Consider the following 19,410-nt stretch of genomic DNA (forward strand, 5'->3'; position numbering starts at 1 on the left):
TTTTTGCATATAGAAGCTAGAGCAGTCTTAATTAGGCACATCAGTCTAGAATATATCTTGTGACATATTTGCCTAAATCAGAGAAAATTTAGCGGAATGAGGAAGAGCAATTTTAAAAACAAGATAGAAATAGCAGCTGCCAAAATTCCCCTTCCCATCTACTCTAGTTTTTACTGCTATGTTCTTTCCCGCCTGGATACTCTCTTCAAAACTAAAAGAAGCAATGTTGTAGAGTTATATAAGATGTCATCATTGGAGGAAGCTGGGTGAAGGGTACATGAAACTCTACATACTATTTTTGCAACTTCCTGTAAGTCTATAATTACATCAAAATTAAAAGTTTAAAAAAGATACTAAACTAAAAGAAGAACACAATGAAAAGTTCAAAGGATAGTTTCTCAAAATCAAGAGGGGCTGCTGAACTATCAAAGCTACATCTACACAAGAACTGCCAAATAAATCTATGGCTTGAGTCAGCCTTTCTCTTGAAAAATTTCAGTCCTGCATGGCAACACTTAAAAGTAAAATAAGCTTCCAACAAAAGGCTCTCAATTGCCAGTCTTGAGATGTACCTAACCAAGAAGTCATAGGCCTCTGCCAGTAATAGCAGAGCCAGCTGGATCTAGAACGCTGTGATACTCCCTGGGTTTTCCATTTTTCCCAGTAGATATGTAAAAGGTCAGGCCATGTACAATTTCTCTCTTTTTCACAAAGCTGTGAATGCTTTGGATGTTACTTAGCACAGTGAAGCTGAACAGATTGTTCTGGGGGCTTAGGGGGCCTTTCTTCCTGCAGGGAGGCAAATGTTGCTTAGTGATCTGTATCTGAGCATAGGAGTCAGGAACTCTAAGTTCTAATCATGACTCTGTTTAGTGTCTGGTTCCATGATCCTTAGCAAGTCACTTAACCCTTCTATATCTCTAATCCATTCCCCAACAAATGGGAATAAAAATAATGACTTATCACCGGGATGTGGGAGAGTGAAAGGGTAACAACTGTGATCCATATATAAATGTCGAATATAAAATGCCAGTATAAATCTGCCTTTAAATCAACCCATGTTTTCAGACGATGGAAACTCATACTATTTAAATGTAGGCTGCCTCTCCAATGCCCCTTCTTCCTGCAGTGGAAGTAAAATAAGCTGAATCCATGAAGCTCTGTTCAAGTATTTCCCTCTCCAACAACTACATGCTTCTCTCTGCACGTCCTGCTCATTCTTTGCTTAATGGCTTGGAAACCATCAAAGTTTCCATTTTTACTTGGTTAAAAGCAATCCATCCATCTGTGGGTAAGGAAGAATGAGAAAAACAAAATAAATTACTAACTACTCTCTTTCACATCAACAAATCAAATAAACTAAGGTGGATGGCTGACCCTATCAAAGGTGATGATGTCAGCTCAACAGAACCATTAACAAGTTACATCCTACTATTATTATTATTTGGCTCTAACACAACATTGTGCTACTTTTAGAGAATGTTGATCCATCATTAATGAAAATCCTACATATCCATTCATCCACTTATTTATTCATCCAAATGTTATCTGAGTTCCTATTAAAAAGCTAAGTAGGCCAGGTGATATGGCGCATGCCTATAATCCCAACAATTTGGGAGGCCAAGGCAGGCAGATCACTTGAATTCAGGACTTCAAGACCACCTGGGCAACATGATGAAACCCCATCTCTAAAAAAAGGAAAATACGAAAATAAGCCAGGCATGGTGGTACGCATCTGTAGTCCCAGCTCCTTGGGCTGCTAAGGTGGGAGGATCCATTGGGCCCAGGAGGTCGAGACTGCAATAAGCCATAATTGTGCCACTGCACTCCAGCCTGGGCAAGACCCTGTCTCAAAAAATAAATAAATAAATAGCCAAGTAGTCTGCTAGAGATGTAACAATGATTTAAAAACAGGCCTTGCCCTCCAGGAACTTTTTTGAGAGGAAATACAGATATTTAAACAAACGATTGTAAAAACATATGAAATTAGCATGGCAGCTTGCACCTACGGTCCCAGCTGCTTGGGAGGCTAAGTTGGGAGGATCACTTGAGCCCAGGAGACAGGTTGCAGTGAGCTGAGATCGTGGCACTGCACTCCAGCCTGGGCAACAGAATGAGATCCTGTCTCCAAAAAAAAAAAAAAAAAAAAAAAGCAAACATAGCGAAACAATGTGATATACTAAAACAGGGACCCAATATGCTATAGAAAACACTCCAAAAATAAGACATAGTGAACAAAATGGTCTATAGCCTCAAGAAGTTCAAAGCAGATTGCTCATCTAAAATTCCCAGTACGAACGCAATGTGATCAGTAAATAAAGAAAAATATTGGCCGGGCGCAGTGTCTCACACCTTTAACCCCAGCACTTTGGGAGACAGAGGAGAGCAGATCACCTGAGGTCAGAGGTTTGAGGCCAGCTTGGCCAACATGGTAAAACTCCATCTTTACAAAAGTTAGCCTGGCATAATGGTGCGTGCCTTTAAGTCCCAGCTACTTGGGGCGGGGGCTGTGGTGGGAGGATTGTTTGAACCCACAATCACACCACTGCTCTCCAGCCTAGGCAACAGAGTGAGACTCTTTCTCAAAAAAAAAAAAAAAAATTACCTAGATACTAAGATGTTTTGTGAGAACAGGATTAATTGGGAGGCTATGGAACTTATAATTAGGACAGGTTTTTGACATAAGATCATGGAGGGGCTTCAGAGGGTCCAGAAACTCTGAAACTATATGCAAAATATGCATGTGCAAATGGACATTTTTTCTGGATACAAAGATGACTGTAGCTTTCATTCTATTCTCAAAGGTAAAGAACTATTTCACTATGATCTTATTCCAAAACCCAGTTTTCTACCTCTATCAGTGGAGAGTTTTAAGATCTAATCTTTTACTTAGACTGGGAGATTTGGGTTGCCTAGACATGAGAAGAGCTTTCAAACTTTCTATAATGTGGTAAAAAACAGTGATTGCTCAAAACAGGGGAATGCAGAGCAATAGGACTTTTTCCTTTCCATATTCTAGTTAAAATTAGCCTAAATATATTTTCCCACATACTCAGATATCATGGTGACAGGCATCATAGAAACAGACAGTGGCAGCAGGGAGTAGGTCAGGGTTCGTATCTGTAAAACCAACTAGGAAAAGTTTATCAGGCAAAATTGAACCCCCAACTAATACAGTTGGCTCCTCCTTGTCCATAAGATCATACCTGTGAATTCATTATGGGAATCTGGGGACCTCTGGCTACCTCCCCAATAATAATAAAGAGCTAATACAGTCAAACAGCATAGAAATAAAAATCAGCACTGAAGTACAGTGATACTAAACGCCCACATTACAAACTACATCTGGACCCTAGATGATTGCTTCCTAGATAACCAAGAGCTTTTGTGTGTCCAGTTTAATAACACATGCCTTACCAGTCTTATAAATAAAATTTCATTACAGTTTGCAGCACATGTATGGCAAAGGATATATACACATAAGCATATTTGCCATGATGAGTTTCACATAGCTCCCTCAAATCCGTAAGTCTAGAAGGCAAAGAATGAGTGAAAACATGGGCAATCCAACATATGAAGGGTAGTGTCTGCCAAGAGGTGGGTGGATCCACCATGGACATACTTGTATTCACGGAATGCAATATTATACACTATTATGGGCTCTGACTGCATGGGATGCAACATTGTGTTTTGCAGCTTTCCTTAACATCTGCTGCTCTGCATCTCACTGTACACTCCACATATGAATACATAGACCCAGGGTTCCAGGAGGGCTCACCCATCTATACAGGAAAAGGAGCTAATGTCACTTAGCAGAGAACTCCAGTACAAATGTCTAGATGCCTTCGCAACAAGCAATGGTCCATGCCTCTTTAAGGACACTCTTATATACTTCCCCTCAACTCATCAAGGGCCTTAGACTGTCATGCAATCAGTCCTGAGAATAGGACATAATTATAAATAGAGCTGAAAGTTCGGAAAGACATAACGTCAACTGACCAACACAGAATAAAAAATGGCCTTCTTCTTCACCACTTCCTAGTGAGAAAAGCAAAATGCTGAGTCAGAAAAGATAAATATAAAAGCCATTTTTATATCTCTTTAAAAGATAATCGCTTGTTTAAGCAAAAATGACGGCAATGTATTCTGGAGTTTATGACATATGTAAAAAGTAAAATGCAAATGCATGACTATAATAACACAAAGAACAGTTCATACCAATAAAAGTGTGGATTCATCAAGAGAACAGCGGATATAAAATCGGGATAGAAGGAGAATAACAGGAAGCCCTGAGCCCCAGGAAACAGACCAGAAAGAAGAATAGAAGGCAATGTGGACAAGACAATGGAATAGGATGATGAGGAAGAGGACAACAGATCATGAGAATGAGAGAAAAGTCACAGAGATCACAGAGGCCAGAGATAGAATAGCTAGGACAAAAAGGAAAGAAAACAGAATGAAAGAGAAAGTAAAACCAGAAGGGAATCAGAAGAGGCAGGCAGAAACAACTACTACTACCACCTTGTTTAGTACTACAATGTGTAATTTCATTCAAGTTATAGACATACACCATTTGTACTTATTATAAATCCAACAACCGTACCAACATCTGAAGATCTGCATCATTATTGTGTTTTCTCTTTAATCCTATGCTTTTAGAGCCTAATAATCTTACAAATATCCATAGGCAACAATAATAGTCCTTTATATTAAAAGGAGGTGCTGCTACCTAAGAAATTCTACTGTTGGTCATTTCCATGTCTTTTGATCTCTCTTTAACTCCCCTGACATTCTCTCCATCTCAAACTCTCACACAATCATACTCTCCCCTCCTGAAATATCAAAATGCCACTATTGCCACTTAGTGTTATTCTCCTACTCCCCCTTTACCACCATAGGCAGTAACTGCAAAAACTTGCTAATCCATTAATTAAAGATCTCTACTTCCCATTATGGGGGACTAAATTTAGAAAGCCAAATTGGGTTGGGAGGAAATCATGTGTCACAACAAGTGAGATGAATTCCATGGAAGGGGGCTGAGTTACTGGCCTGTTTCTTATAAAGCCTCTGACACTAACACATCCTATTCTGCTGAAAATACAGAGCAGCTCTCCCATGGGTGGGCAACCTTTCATCACTGTAATCATCTGGAGAAGATTTTATTGTACCATCAGGTCTCAAAAGCCACAGGACCTAGCAGCAAGCAACTGCCTCAGGGAACATGTCTCCTCTGCTTTCCTGAAACCTCCAATTTAGTTACACAAAAGAAAGGGGTGGCAAGCCAGCATTAATTGTACCCTTAGCGAAGAGCCACTTCCCCCCTGCAGGGGTAGCAGTGACTTTACTGGACTACCAAATGTATACAAAGACAAAGTAAACACTGTAATTTGCTGTTTTGTCTCTGGCACAGGGGGAGTGGCACAAGTGACACTGTCTGTAAACAGTAATAATGCCAGATGTAACACAAAGAACAGAATTCCCACATCTCCCCACTCCCGTCCCTATCCCTCCATCTCTCCCTATGGCATTCCTCCTGATTACTCTTCCTGAGGAAACACACAGAAGCCTCCCTATAGTCCATATGCGGCTACCAAATGAAACCGAGTGAGAATCCAAGTTTGTACAGACTTCTCCTACCTCATTCTTACTCAAAGAAAGATTTATTGGAACACAAGAAATACTCAGTTGTTTTTATCAGTTGACAAAAAATATAGGGAGGGGAAGGAACAAGGGACAAAGAATAGACATGTGACACACCCAGGTCTGGATTAGAAAAAAGCTAAAATGTTTAAAAAAAAAAAAAGACAAAAAGAGTAACTGAAAATAAAGGCATCCTAAACAAACCAAAAGGTTAAAAGACAAAAAATCCATCTTGAGCCCAGGCCTAGGGGCTCATAAAAGGTATAGAAAAAGAAGATGAGTTCAAGAGAGAAAGTTACCTGACCAGAGCTCCCGCCAGGTGTAATGCAGGCGTACCCGACACTTCTTCTGGTAGCAAAGTAGTTTGTGTACTACCTGGATGCAGCGTCTGTAATAGGGAAAGCAACAATGAGGGTAAGCCTGGGAATATAGTGCAACTCATCACAGATCCCTTCTTAGTGAGCCGGCTTTGCTAAGGCCACTAAAGACACTGGATATGAATATGTATACATGCAAAAAAATATATAAAACTTCTGGCCAGGCACGGTGGCTCACACCTGTAATCCTAGCACTTTAGGAGGCCAAGGCAGGTGGATCATTTGAGGATAGGAGTTCAAGACCAGCCAGGCCAACATGGCGAAACCCCATCTCTACTAAAAGTACAAAAAAAGGCCTGGCACGGTGGCGCATGGCTGTAATCCCAACTGAGTGAACTTGAACTCAGTGAGCCAAGATCACGCCACTGCACTCCAGTCTGGGCGACACAGCGAGATTACATCTCAAAAAAAATTTTTAAAAATAAATAAATAAGCAGGACACGGTGGTTCACGCCTGTAATCCCAGCACTTTGGGAGGCCGAGGTGGGCGGATCACGAGGTGAGGATATCAAGACCATTCTGGCCAACAAGGTGAAACCTCATCTCTACTAAAAATATACAAAAAATTAGCCAAGCGTGGTGGCGGGCACCTGTAGTCCCAGCTACTCAGGAGGCTGAGGCAGGAGAATGGCGTGAATCCAGGAGGTGGAGCTTGCAGTGAGCCAAGATCACGCCACTGCACTCCAGCCTGGGTGACAGAGCGAGACCCTGTCTCAAAAAAATAAAAATAAAAATAAAATAGCCAGGCGTGGTGGCACATGCCTGTAGACTAAGCTACTCAGAAGGCTGAGGCAGGAGAATTGCTCGAACCTGGGAAGCAAAGGTTGCAGTGAACCAAGATCGTGCCACTGTACTCCAGCCTGGGTGACAGGGCAAGACTGTCTCAAAAAAAAAAAAAAAAAAAAAAAAAAAAAAAAAAAAAAAACTTCTGCCTTCTTCTAGTAGATTCATCAATATTTCTCTCTCTCTCTCTCTCTCTCTCTCTCTCTCTCTCTCCCCCCCCCTCTCTCTCACACACGCGCGCGCGCACACACACACACACACAATCACATACTGCTTGTGCTACTCATTCCCCTTATCAATGGGTAGAGGGTGCTATAACTACTTATAAGTCAACAATCAATTAGGCGCCACTGACATCTTTCCCTTGAGTACCTTTCCAGGGAAAAAGGATAAACTAGAGGGTCACAATTAAACTATTCCACTGAAAGTGGTATAGTGACATGGAATGCAAAAACACAAAATTAAAGACCTTAATTCTCTATATCTATCTGAATGTGGTTTTTATTTAAATTAAATTTTTAATTAAATATATAATTTAAAATACCAGTCTTACTTATAAATAAAATCTATAAAAAAATTAGCTGGGCATGGTGGCACATGCCTATAGTCCCAGCCACCCTGCAGGCATGCGCCACCATACCCAGCTAATTTTTTTGTACTTTTAGTACAGACGGGTTTCACCATGTTGGCCAGGCTGGTCTCGAACTCCTGGCCTCAAGTGATCCACCTGCCTCGGCCTCCCCAAGTTCTGAGATTACAGGCAATAGCCACCGTGCTCAGCCAGAAGTTCTGTTTTTCTTTTTTTTTTTGCTGCAAACTGTAAAATTTAAATTCTATTTACACTAAAAGTTAAATTAAAAATGCAGTTTGTCAGTTGTGCTAACCACCTTTCAAGTGCTCAATAGCTACATGTGGCTAATGGCTATTACCACAGTGAACAGAAAAAAATATAGAACTTTTCTATTATTGCAAAAGTTTCTACCGGACAGCATTCTGCTAGATCATTGGAATATTCAGGGTTATTCACATCTCAATAACATACATGTTTCTGAGAGTATTTCCAAATAAGCAGTTAGTAGCTTGAAGTCAAGATAAGTGATATTTTTAAAAATTATAAACCTACCAAAAGCATTTTTTTCATCCCTGAGATAGGATTTTGAAAGGTTAAAAAGTCAGATGAAATTATAAAGGTAAATACTGATGAAATTTACTTCCTAAAAACACAAATATTTTGTTTAATAAAAAAAATTCAATGATTACAATTAAATGGCAAACAACATGGGAAATTACATTTGCAACAAATAATATAATAGAGTTACTATGTTTGATATATGGAAGTTTATATACATAGATGATAAAAACAGTGTCCTTTGCTATAGTCTGAATGTTTATCCTCTCTGAAACTCATGTTGAAACGTAATCCCAAATGTAATATTATTAAAAGGCAGGGTCTTTAAGAGGTGACTGGGTCATGAGGGCTCTGCCCTCAGGAATAGATTAATCCACTCATGGGTTAATGGATTAATGGGTTATCATGAGAGTGGGTTAGTTATCATGAGAGTAAGCCAGTCTGGCTTTCTCTCCTTAGCCCCCTCACCATACAATACCTTGCACCACCTTGGGACTCTACAGAGTGTCCCCATCAGCAAGAAGATCCTCGCCCAGAAGTAGCCCCTAGACTTGGACTTCCTAGTCTTCAGAACTGTGAGACTAAATAAATTTCTTTTCTCTATAAATTTTTCAGTCTTAGGTATTCAGTTATAGCAACAAGACAACCTCTAACAACAAAGATAGGAAAAGGAAACAGTCAATAAATTCCTCCATCTCCCAAAAAAAGGGAAACAGGGAAAGCCAACATTTTTCTATAATGTTCAACTTCATTTTTAAAAGGCATATTAAAACAAGATTCTGCTTGTGCATATCAAATGAACATACATTTCATGCTTACAAAGAAACAGCATTCATAATAAAAGAAAACTGGAAACAACTATGGAAAGAACATTTGATGCCAGGAGAACAGCAAGTAAATCATTACACACATGTTCCAGATTGATACCTGTCCCCCAAAATTCGTATGGTGAATTATAAATACACATCAATTCCTCTAGCTAGTGTCTCTGGCTCTCACTTCACAGAGGGAGGTTAATGGTAGAGAAATTAGAACCCTCAAAGAATACTGGTGAAAACAACCACTTTGGAAAACTTAGGAGTTTCTCAAAATGTTAGATATAGAGCTACCACATAACCCAGCAATTCCACTACTAGGTGTATACAAAAGAAAAACACAAACAGGCTAGGTGCAGTGGCTCATGTATATCACTCCAACACTTTGGGAGGCCAAGGCAGGAGGATCACTTGAAGCCAGAAATTTCAGACCAGCCTAGGGAACAAAGCAGAACCCCATGTCTACAAAAATTAAAAAATAAAAAAATTTGGCCAGGCGCAGAAGCTTACGTTGTAATCCTGGCACTTTGGGAGGCCAAGGTGGGTGGATCACAAGGTCAGGCATTCAAGACCAGCCAAGCCAAGATGGTGAAACCTCATCTCTACTAAAAACACAAAAAATTAGCTGGGCATGGTGGCAGGTGCCTGTAATCCCAGCTACTTGGGAGGCTGAGGCAGAGAATTGTTTGAACCTGGGAGGCGGAAGTTACAGTGAGCCAAGATTGCAACACTGAACTCCAGCCTGGGCAACAAAGTGAGACTCCATCTCAAAATAAAATAAAATAAAATAAATAAAATAAAATAAAAATAAATAAATCAGCTGGGTGCAGTGGCATGCACCTATAGTCCCAGCTACTCAGAAGGCTGAAACAGGAGGATCACTTGAGCTCCGGAGTTTGAAGCTATGATTGCACCACTGCACCCCAGCACAGGTAACAGAGTAAGACCTGGTCTCTAAAAAAAGTAAAAATAAAACAAAATATATGTCAACACAAAAACTGGCATACAAACAGTCATGGTGACATTCATAATAGCCAAAAAGTCTAAACAACCCAAATGTCTATCAATTAATGAATGAATAAATACAATGATGTGGTATTCTATACAGTGAAATATTAACCATAAAAAGGAACGGCTACAACATAGATGAACATGGAAATTATTATGCTAAATTAAAGAAGTCAGTAGTAAAAATCCACATATTCTATTATTTCATTTATATAAAATGTCCAGAATAGGCAAATACATAGAGACAAAAAGTAGATTAGTAATTATCTAGGCCTGAGGGAGAGGGCAGAGGAAGAAATACAAAGAGTAACTACTAATGGGTACAGGATTTCTTTACACAGGGGTCAACTGAAATGGTCTAAAATTAGTTTGTGGTAACAGTTGCACAATTCTGCGAATATATTTTAAAAACACTAAATTGTATACTTTAAAGTTGCTTAAAAAAACTCTGTGGCCTACTTTTTCCAAATATTTGTCAAGATATGCAAGTTACAGCTTTCACGGCAATGTTCATTTCATATATTCTATAACTAGGTATGCTTGGATTCTTGATTAAGCCATTAAATGTCCATTTTAATAGTGAGCCTGTGTTAGGTGGATAAATTGATACTCTTCATTTGAGAGGATTAGCTTTTGTATTTCCTATTTTCAATTTAAATTCACAATTTCAACATTCAATTAACTATAATCTCAGCCCTTAGAATCCCTAGTGTATGGAGGTTTCTAAGTGGCCTAAAACGCAATGTCTTAACTAAATCCAGATTCTAAGTCTCACTTTGTCATATCCTCGCTACCCTAAAAGTACTTAAATTAGGACTTTTTTAGTCAAGGGAGGGTTTGGTCAGCCACAGGCCCAGGGCTTGGACTGTACCCCTCTGGAACTCCAGGCTCATCACACACATCACACACATCAGAAGAAACTGTCAGACCTACCCTTTTCATTCATTCATTCAACAAATCTTGACTGTATACCAACTGAATGCCAGTGCTTAAGTCTTATTACAACTAAGTTATAAAGTTCCTAGAAAACTGAACCTAGGTAAACTGCTAGTTTCAGGTAAATGAAAGTGGCTCCTCCTTTTGTCTTTTGGGGGTTTTGTTTTCTTTTGTTTTTGTTTTTGAGATGGAGTCTCACTCTGTCACAGAGGCTGGAGTGCAGTGGCATGATCTTGGCTCACTGCAACCTCTGCCTCCTGGGTTTAAGCGATTGTCATGCCTCAGCCTCCCAAGTAGCTGGGATTACAGATGCCTGCCACCATGCCTGGATAATTTTTGTATTTTTAGTAAAGATGGGGTTTTACCATCTTGGCCAGGCTGGTCTCAAACTCCCGACCTCAGGTGATCCGCCCACCTCAGCCTCCCAAAGTGCTAGGATTACAGGTGTGAGGCACCGTGCCCAGTCGGAGACAAAGAATATCCCAAGACCCTACTGACTTTAGCAGACACCACATTAATCTGTTGGGTATCAATCTGAGAGCTCATGGAATCAAGCTAAAATAGGGGTAGCTACTACTATAAAGACACATGCACATGTATGTTCATTGCAGCACTATTCACAATAGCTAAGACATGGAACCAACCCAAATGCCCATCAATGATTGACTGGATAAAGAAAATGTGGTACATATACACCCTGAAATACTATGCAGCCAGAAAAAGGAAGGAGATCATATCCTTTGCAGCGACATGGATGAAACTGGATGCCATCATCCTCAGCAAACTAACACAAGAACAGAAAACCAAACACTGCATGCTCTCACTCATAAGTGGGAGCTGAACACTGAGAACACACGGACACAGAGAGGGGAACAACACACACCAGGGCCTGTTGGGGGATTGGAGGGTGAGGGGAGGGAACTCAGAGGATGGGTCAATAGGCCATGGCACACATACACCTATGTAACAAACCTACACATTCTGCACATGTAATCATTTTTTGTTTTTTTTAAGAACAAATAATGAAAAAAAAGAAAAAGAAAAAAAATAGGAGTACCTAATTGCTCAGGCCTCTTAGCAGAGGAGAAAAGAAGAAAGCAGAAAACACACTACTAACCTCTCTGCAGAATGAGAGCCAGAGACACCAGGTAGAGGAATTAAAATGCCTAACAACTGACCAGGCTTGGTGGCTCACGCCTATAATCCTAGGACTTTGGGAGGCTGAGGTGGTAGGATTGCTTGAGGCTAAGAGTTCAAGACCAACCTGGTCAATACAATGAGAGCCCGTCTTAAAAATAAATAAATAAAATAAACAAAATGCCTAACAGCATACCAAGGATACAAGTGAATTGAACTAAATTTATAAGCTAAAGTCCTAAAATTACTCTTCTCCAGATATTTTCAGAGTACTCCGAATAATAAACCTCCATTGCTACCTTATTAGCCTATTCTACTTGCTCCATTATTCACATCTCTCTCTGTTCTTCTCACTCCCTGTAGCTCTAAGTGGTCTTGCAGGAGCCTCTCAGACAGAATTTAGTAAAAACTATTTAAACAGTACTCTCTTAAAAGACTTGGGTACCGGCCAGGCGCGGTGGGTCACGCCTGTAATCCCAGCACTTTGGGAGGCCAAGGTTGGCAGATCACGAGGTCAGGAGATCGAGACCATCCTGGCTAACACAGTGAAACCTCGTCTCTACTAAAAACACAAAAAATTAGCTGGGCGTGGTGGTGGGAGCCTGTAGTCCCACCTACTCAGGAGGCTGAGGCAGGAGAATTGTGTGAACCCAGGAGGTGGAGCTTGCAGTGAGCCGAGATCACGCCACTGCACTCCAGCCTAGGCGACACAGCGAGACTCTATCTCAAAAAAAAAGATTGGGGTACCTTCAGCAGTGATATTAAAAATATTTTACAAGCCAGGCACAGTGGCTCACACCTATAATCCCAGCACTTTGGTAAGCCAAGGTGGGTGGATCACCTGAGGCCAGGAGTTTGAGACCAGCCTAGTCAACATGGTGAAATGCCATCTCTACTAAAAAAAAATACAAAAATTGGCCGGGAGTGGTTGGGCAGGCCAATAATCCTAACTACTTGGGAGGCTGAGGCACGAGAATCGCTTGAACCCAGGAGGCAGAGGTTACAGTGAGCTGAGATTGCGCCACTGCACTGCAGCCTAGGTGCCAGAGTAAGACTCTGTCTCAAAAAAAGAAAAAAATATGTATTTTACAAACCATACAGAAAAATAATCTATAAACCAATACATATATGAAAAGATTTTAAGTGAGTCCCTTTTATTCTCTAATAAACTGACCTTGTGATATTGGTTTTTGTTTTTTGTTGTTTTTTTTTTTTGAGACAGAGTCTCGCTCTGTCGCCCAAGATGGAGTGCAGTGGCCAGACCTCAGCTCACTGCAAGCTCTGCCTCCCGGGTTTAAGCCATTCTCCTGCCTCAGCCTCCCAAGTAGCTGGGACTACAGGCACCCGCCACCTCGCCTGGCTAGAGATGGGGTTTCACTGTGTTAGCCAGGATGGTCTCAATCTTCTGACCTCGTGATCCGCCCGTCTCGGCCTCCCAAAGTGCTGGGATTACAGGCTTGAGCCAACACGCCCGGCCGACCTTGTGATATTGTAAAATGGGTCCCCAACACCCAGGCCACCGAACAGTACTGGTTAGAAACCAGGCTGCACAGCAGGAGGTGAGTGGCAGGTGAGCAAGGGAAGTTTCATCTGTATTTACAGCTGCTTCCCGTGGTTTGCATTACCACCTGAACTCTGCCTCCTGTCAGATTAGTGGCAGTATTAGATTACCATAGGAGCACAAACCCTACTGTGAACTGCACATGCAAGGGATCTAGGTTGTGGCTCTTTATGAGAATCTAATGCCTGATGAACTGTCACTCTCTCCCATCACCCCAACTAGATGGGACCATCTAGTTGCAGGAAGACAAGCTCAAGGCTACCACTGATTCTACATTATGGTGAGTTACAAAATTATTTCATTATATATTACAATGTAATAACAGAAATAAAATATATAATAAATGTTATGCACCTGAATCATCCCGAAACCATTACTGCCCCCAGGTCTGCGAAAAAAATTGTCTTCCATGAAACTGGTTCCTGGTACCAAAAAGGTTGGGGACAACTGTTGTAAAATATATATTTTGTCTTCAACCCTGTTTCCTGACATACAACTCCTAAAATCCTTAGAATCTCCAAAGTGATGTCTTCTTATATGTTGAGGTGACTGACGGCTGGCCTCCCCTACGTGGTTTCAGAATGAGGGCTTGTCACCAGAGAGACCAAGGCCTGATTAGCCAGTTGGGCTTTCAGCCCTAGCCCTGACTTCCAGGGAAAGAAGAGGGGCTGAAGGGTAAGCTGATTGCCAATGGTTTTTATTTTACTTTATTTTATTTTTTGAGACAAGGTCTCGCTCTGTCACCTAGAGTGGAACGCAGTGGTGCAATCACGGCTCACCACAGCCTTGACCTCCACAACTCACACCATCCTCCTTCCTCAGCCTCCTAACTAGCTGGGACTACAGGCGCACACTACCACGCCTGACTCATTTTTGTAGAGACAAGGTATCACCAAGTTGCTCAGGCTGGGCTCAAGTGATCCATCCACCTCAGCCTCTCGAAGTGCCAGGATTACAGGCGTGAACCATGGCCAGCCAATGGTTTAATCAAATATGCCTCCATAATGAAATCTCCATAAGAAACCAAAAGGACAGGGTTTGAAGAGCTTCTGGATAGCTAAACCCATGGAGGCCTACAGGAAGGCGAACAAGAATTCGTCTACGTGCTGGAAGGTTGGCACACCCCAACTCCACAGGGTCAGAAGCTCCTGGGTTCCGGACCCTTTCAGACCTCACCCTATGTATCTCTTCATCTGACTGTTTATATGTTTCTTTAAAATATCCTTTGTAATGAACTAGTAAATGTGTTTCCCTGAGTTCTGTGAGCCACTCTAGCAAATTAATCAAACCTAAGGAGGAGGTTGTGGGAACCCCAATTTATAGCCAGTCCCTCAGAAGCACAGGCAAAATAACCTTGGGCTTCAGATTAGCATTGAAAGCTGGGGGTAGTCTTAGGGACTGAGCCCTAAACCCATGGAATCTGAAACTACCTCCAGGTAGATAGTGTCAGAATTGAAATACAGTACACCCGACTGGTATCTGCTACAGAATTGATTGCTTGCTTAGTGTGTGAGGAGTAAACCCTCCCCACATTTGGTCATAGAAGTATTCTGTGTTGATTGTTGTTGTTGAGTGAGAAAACAGAAAAAACACTATGTTTTTTTACCCTCATAAACCTGTACCAAAATTGCTTACCAAGTGATATAAGTTGCAATATAAATCATCCTAATTGTTTCTAAATCATTTGCTGTTTAGAAATTGCGATGTGATCCTGTTCAATACAGTTGTCACTTAATGATGCCCTTGTTTGAGCATGATTTGCCTTAGCAATCTACAAACTTCTCTGTCAACTTTCCCATGAAATTGAGAGTCATGAGGTCCCTGGTGCTAAAGGCTTTGTTGCAGCCAGCAAATGTGACTAGATGCTGCCCATACATGACTACCCATGCACACACAGTACATTCCTGAATGCCAGCACCTCTTGTATGGCCTGGATCTGGACGGCCTGTATTTGGCCCCCTTTGATAACGCCATTCCACCAACACTGAGCCACTCCAGAGCAGCAGTGAGATGCTACCTACATCCCCAACCCCTGCGGCCACTTATCCACATCCGCTCCAGCACTGCCCCTAGGCTCTATTCCTGTCTCCACAGTCACCAACAGGTGACATCATTAGCCTTGTGGTCTCAATAATTTATACTATTTATCAAGCAAAATGAAAATTTTAACCACTGCTATGGCCTTAAAAATATATATATACTGGAGGCCGGGCACAGTGGCTCACGCCTGTAATCCTGGCACTTTGGGAGGATGAGGCGGGTGGATCACGAGGTAAGGAGTTCAAGACCAGCCTGGCCAAGATGGTGAAACCCCATCTCTACTAAAAATACAAAAATTAGCCAGGTGTGGTGGTGCTTGCCTATAATCCCAGCTACTTGGGAGTCTGAGGCAGAGAATAAATTGAACCTGGGAGGCAGAGGTTGCAGTGAGCTGAAATCGCGCCACTGCATTCCAGTCTGGGCGACAGAGCGAGACTCCGTCTAAAAATATATATACACACACATACACATATATACGTATGTATATACATATACATATGTACACGTATATACATACATATATACACGTATATATACACATATACATATATACGTATATATACATATGTGCATATGTAAATATACGTACGTGTGTGTGCGCGCGCGCGTGTGTGTGTGTGTATATATACTGGAGGCCAGGCACAGTGGCTCATGCTTGTAAATCCCAATGGGAGGCTGAGGCAGGAGGATCACTTGAGGCCAGGAGTTCAAGACTAGCCTAGGCAACACAGTGAGACTCTCATCTCTACAAAAAATATAAAAACAGCCAGGCATGGTGGTGCAAGCCTGTAGTCCTAGTTACTCAGGAGACTGAGTGCCCAGGAGTTCCAAGTTACAGTGAGCCATAATTGTGCCACTGCATTACATCCTGGATGACAAAGCAAGACCCTGCCTCTAAAAAACAATTACACACGGCCGGGCGCGGTGGCTCACGCCTGTAATCCCAACACTTTGGGAGGCCAAGGCGGGCGGATCATGAGGTCAGGAAATCAAGACCATCTTGGCTAACACGGTGAAACCCCATCTCTACTAAAAATATAAAAAATTAGCCGAGGGTGGTGGCGGGCGCCTACAGTCCCAGCTTCTCAGAATGGAGTGAACCCGGGAGGTGGAGCTATCTGTGAGCCGAGATCGCACCACTGCCCTTCAGCCTGGGTGACAGAGTGGGACTCCTGTCTCAAAAAAACAAACAAACAAACAAACAAACAATTACACACAATGACCGGGCGTGCTGGCTCATGCCTGTAATTCCAGCACTTTGGGAGGCCAAGGCGGATGGATCACTGGAGGTCAGGAGTTCAAGACCATCCTGGCCAACATGGTGAAACCCTGTCTCTACTAAAAGTACAAAAAATTAGCCAGGTGTGGTGGTGGGCACCTGTAATCTCAGCTACTCGGGAAACTGAGGCATGAGAATCACTTGAACCTGGGAGGCGGAGGTTGCAGTGAGCCAAGATTGCACTACTGCACTCCAGCCTGGGTGACACAGAGACTCTGTCTCAAAAAAAATAAAACACACACACACAAACACACACACACGTATGTACTGGCAGAATGATTAAATTTACTGCTTCTTGTGCGGATTCTTTCATGCATGTAGCAATTTCCTATTTCCTATTTCAACACAAAATGGGTTCCACTTTCTCCTGAAATCTTCTTGTAGGACCCACTGAAGTCTGTACTTTTCTTCTGATGCCCACCTACAGGTTTGGAAATATCTGACTTAAGAAGAGTCCAAATTTTCCATGTAAGAGTAACTTAAAGGAAAATTTACTCTCCCAGAGACTATATCCCCTCACTCCCCAATCCTGTGGTGGCAGTGAGAGTGGCAGCAAGAATCAAGGAGTAGAGCTAGAAGGTGAAAGTAATTGGTTTGGCTTTGCTACCTCTTACTGCTCCAGGCAAGACCTTTTTTTTTTTTTCCCCCCAGTATGAGCACCTTCTCCCATCATTACCTACAGCATTCACACACAGATGTGAAATTGTTTCACTTCTGACCCAGATTCTGGCTTTGAGTATTAAGTCTTTCCAAACTCCGTATTTCTTCACATTTCACTAGGATGATTATAAACTTATCTGAAAAGGCAGAAATTCACTTTGCTTTCAATTTCTCATTCTGCTGTACACTGCCGAAAAGGGGTACATAATGAGAAGTGAGAGCAGCAGCCTGGTCTGCTGCCCAGCTGGAAGCAGGAAATTCACCTGATAAGGACTTGATGCTCCAAATTCTAAAAACTGGAAAGGGAGCTAGAAGCAGGGGAAGGAATATCTGGAAACATGCCCATGGGTAGCAATGAAGAAAGTGAATTCAGCCTGAGGGTGGGACCTTCTGCCCAGCCTCTGTCAACCTGATGCCTCATTATCTTCTCCATCTTCCCTAACCCCAGGGCAGTAAATTAAGGAGCAGGTGGAAAAAGCACCTAAGAAAGCAAGGCAAGACAAAAACTCTTTAGTGAAGTTATGAACTAGGGTGAGGAGGGAGTTAGAACATTTGGGTAGACCAGGTTCATTGGCTAGAAATGTAGGGGTTTGGGTGAACAGATAATACACCTGTAACTTTACAGTAGTGAACATATAATCTTATCATATCAGCCCCACCTTCAACTGTTCCTCATCATCCACTTAATCCTGGGCAAGCTTTTTTTCTACTCTCTTATCCTCCCTCCATGCACTCTACACTCTAACCACCTGGAATTACGCTCTATTCTCCAAATACACTACATTTTCAAGCCTCCAAGCACCTAAACTGTTTATGCTGGTCCCCTACCTGGTATGTCCTTCCCTGACTCCTCCACACAGAAAATTCCTAGTGTTTCTTCATGACTCAGGTCAAATGTAACCTTATGATATCTTCTCTAATGCTCCAGTCAGCATAGTCACTCTATACAAATCTTTCCTCTGTCACTTATCACAGACATGATTACGAGAACAGCCTCTGAGGTCACAGGGACATGAATTTTAACCTTAGTTATGCAGCTTACTAGCTGTGTAACTGTGCTACCAGTCTGCAAGATGGACCCCAACCTGGTATTCACACAATCATATAGTCCCTTTCCACACTGTATCAGAGTTAGTCTGTGTGACCATTAGAAATCATACGTTACTTGAGATTAGGTTATAAATGATACTATGGCTTCCATCCTGGGCTCTCACTCGCCTTCTCTTTCTCTCTTAGATTAACTGCTTTGGGGAAAGACAGCCGCCAAGCCTATCAACCCTATGGAGATACCCATGTGGTGAAGAACTGAGGCTTACCAACACCATTAGGTGAGCCTGAAAGCAGATTTTTGAGCCCCAGTAGAACCTCAGATGCTTGCTGCCCCAACTAACCTAGCCACCATCTTATTTTTATAAAGTTTAAGCCTTAAGGGTTTTTTTAACTCTTTGCCACTTCTGCATGCTTCTCTTTAACACTCAAGAACAGCTGTGACATGTTAATGTGATTCCCAAGTATGCATATTACCTTTATTCCTTAAAAAGCATCCTTTTGAGAGGTCCTATGCCAAAACTATCCAGCTAAGTTTCTCCTAGATTCCTGAACCACAGAAACTGTGAGGTGATAAACGTTTGTTTTAAACCACTACATCTGGGGTAGTTTGTTACACAGCAATAGATAACTAATACAACTGGGAAAGTAACAGTTCAGAATTTATAGTAAAATTTGGGTTCAAATCCAGGCTATGATGCTTACTAACAAAACAACCCTGGCAAAGTAATTAATCTCCTGAGCCTCAGTTTCCTTTCTTATAAAATGAAAAAATGGAAACTACAGTAATACGTGTTACAAAGAAATAGCACATCCTAAAACTAGGATATAAAATAATCAAGCCAGAAATAAGTCTATAGCAAAAACAAATCTGAACCCCAAGATAATGAAGTTCAGGGACCCCATCTAAAATAAGCTGAACACTCATCTGTTAAGTGTTATAAAAAGCAGCTGTTCATGGTCTTTGAATTGAAATAAAGGATCAGACTTACTTCTAA

General features: G+C 41.7%; 1 protein-coding gene across 3 annotated transcripts in view; it reads right to left on the minus strand.

The window, feature by feature from the left end:
- The window catches only part of ARMH3 (armadillo like helical domain containing 3), a 227,652-nt gene that overhangs the window by 136,220 nt on the left and 72,022 nt on the right, over positions 1–19,410 (minus strand). For all 3 annotated transcript variants that reach the window (XM_038009495.2, XM_038009496.2, XM_073019294.1), the window contains exon 20: positions 5,940–6,028. In XM_038009495.2, coding sequence (XP_037865423.1) covers positions 5,940–6,028 — 89 coding nt within the window. The remainder of the gene's footprint in view (positions 1–5,939; positions 6,029–19,410) is intronic.

The sequence above is a fragment of the Chlorocebus sabaeus genome, chromosome 9, assembly GCF_047675955.1.
Source record: "Chlorocebus sabaeus isolate Y175 chromosome 9, mChlSab1.0.hap1, whole genome shotgun sequence".
NCBI classification, from domain to species: domain Eukaryota; kingdom Metazoa; phylum Chordata; class Mammalia; order Primates; family Cercopithecidae; genus Chlorocebus; species Chlorocebus sabaeus.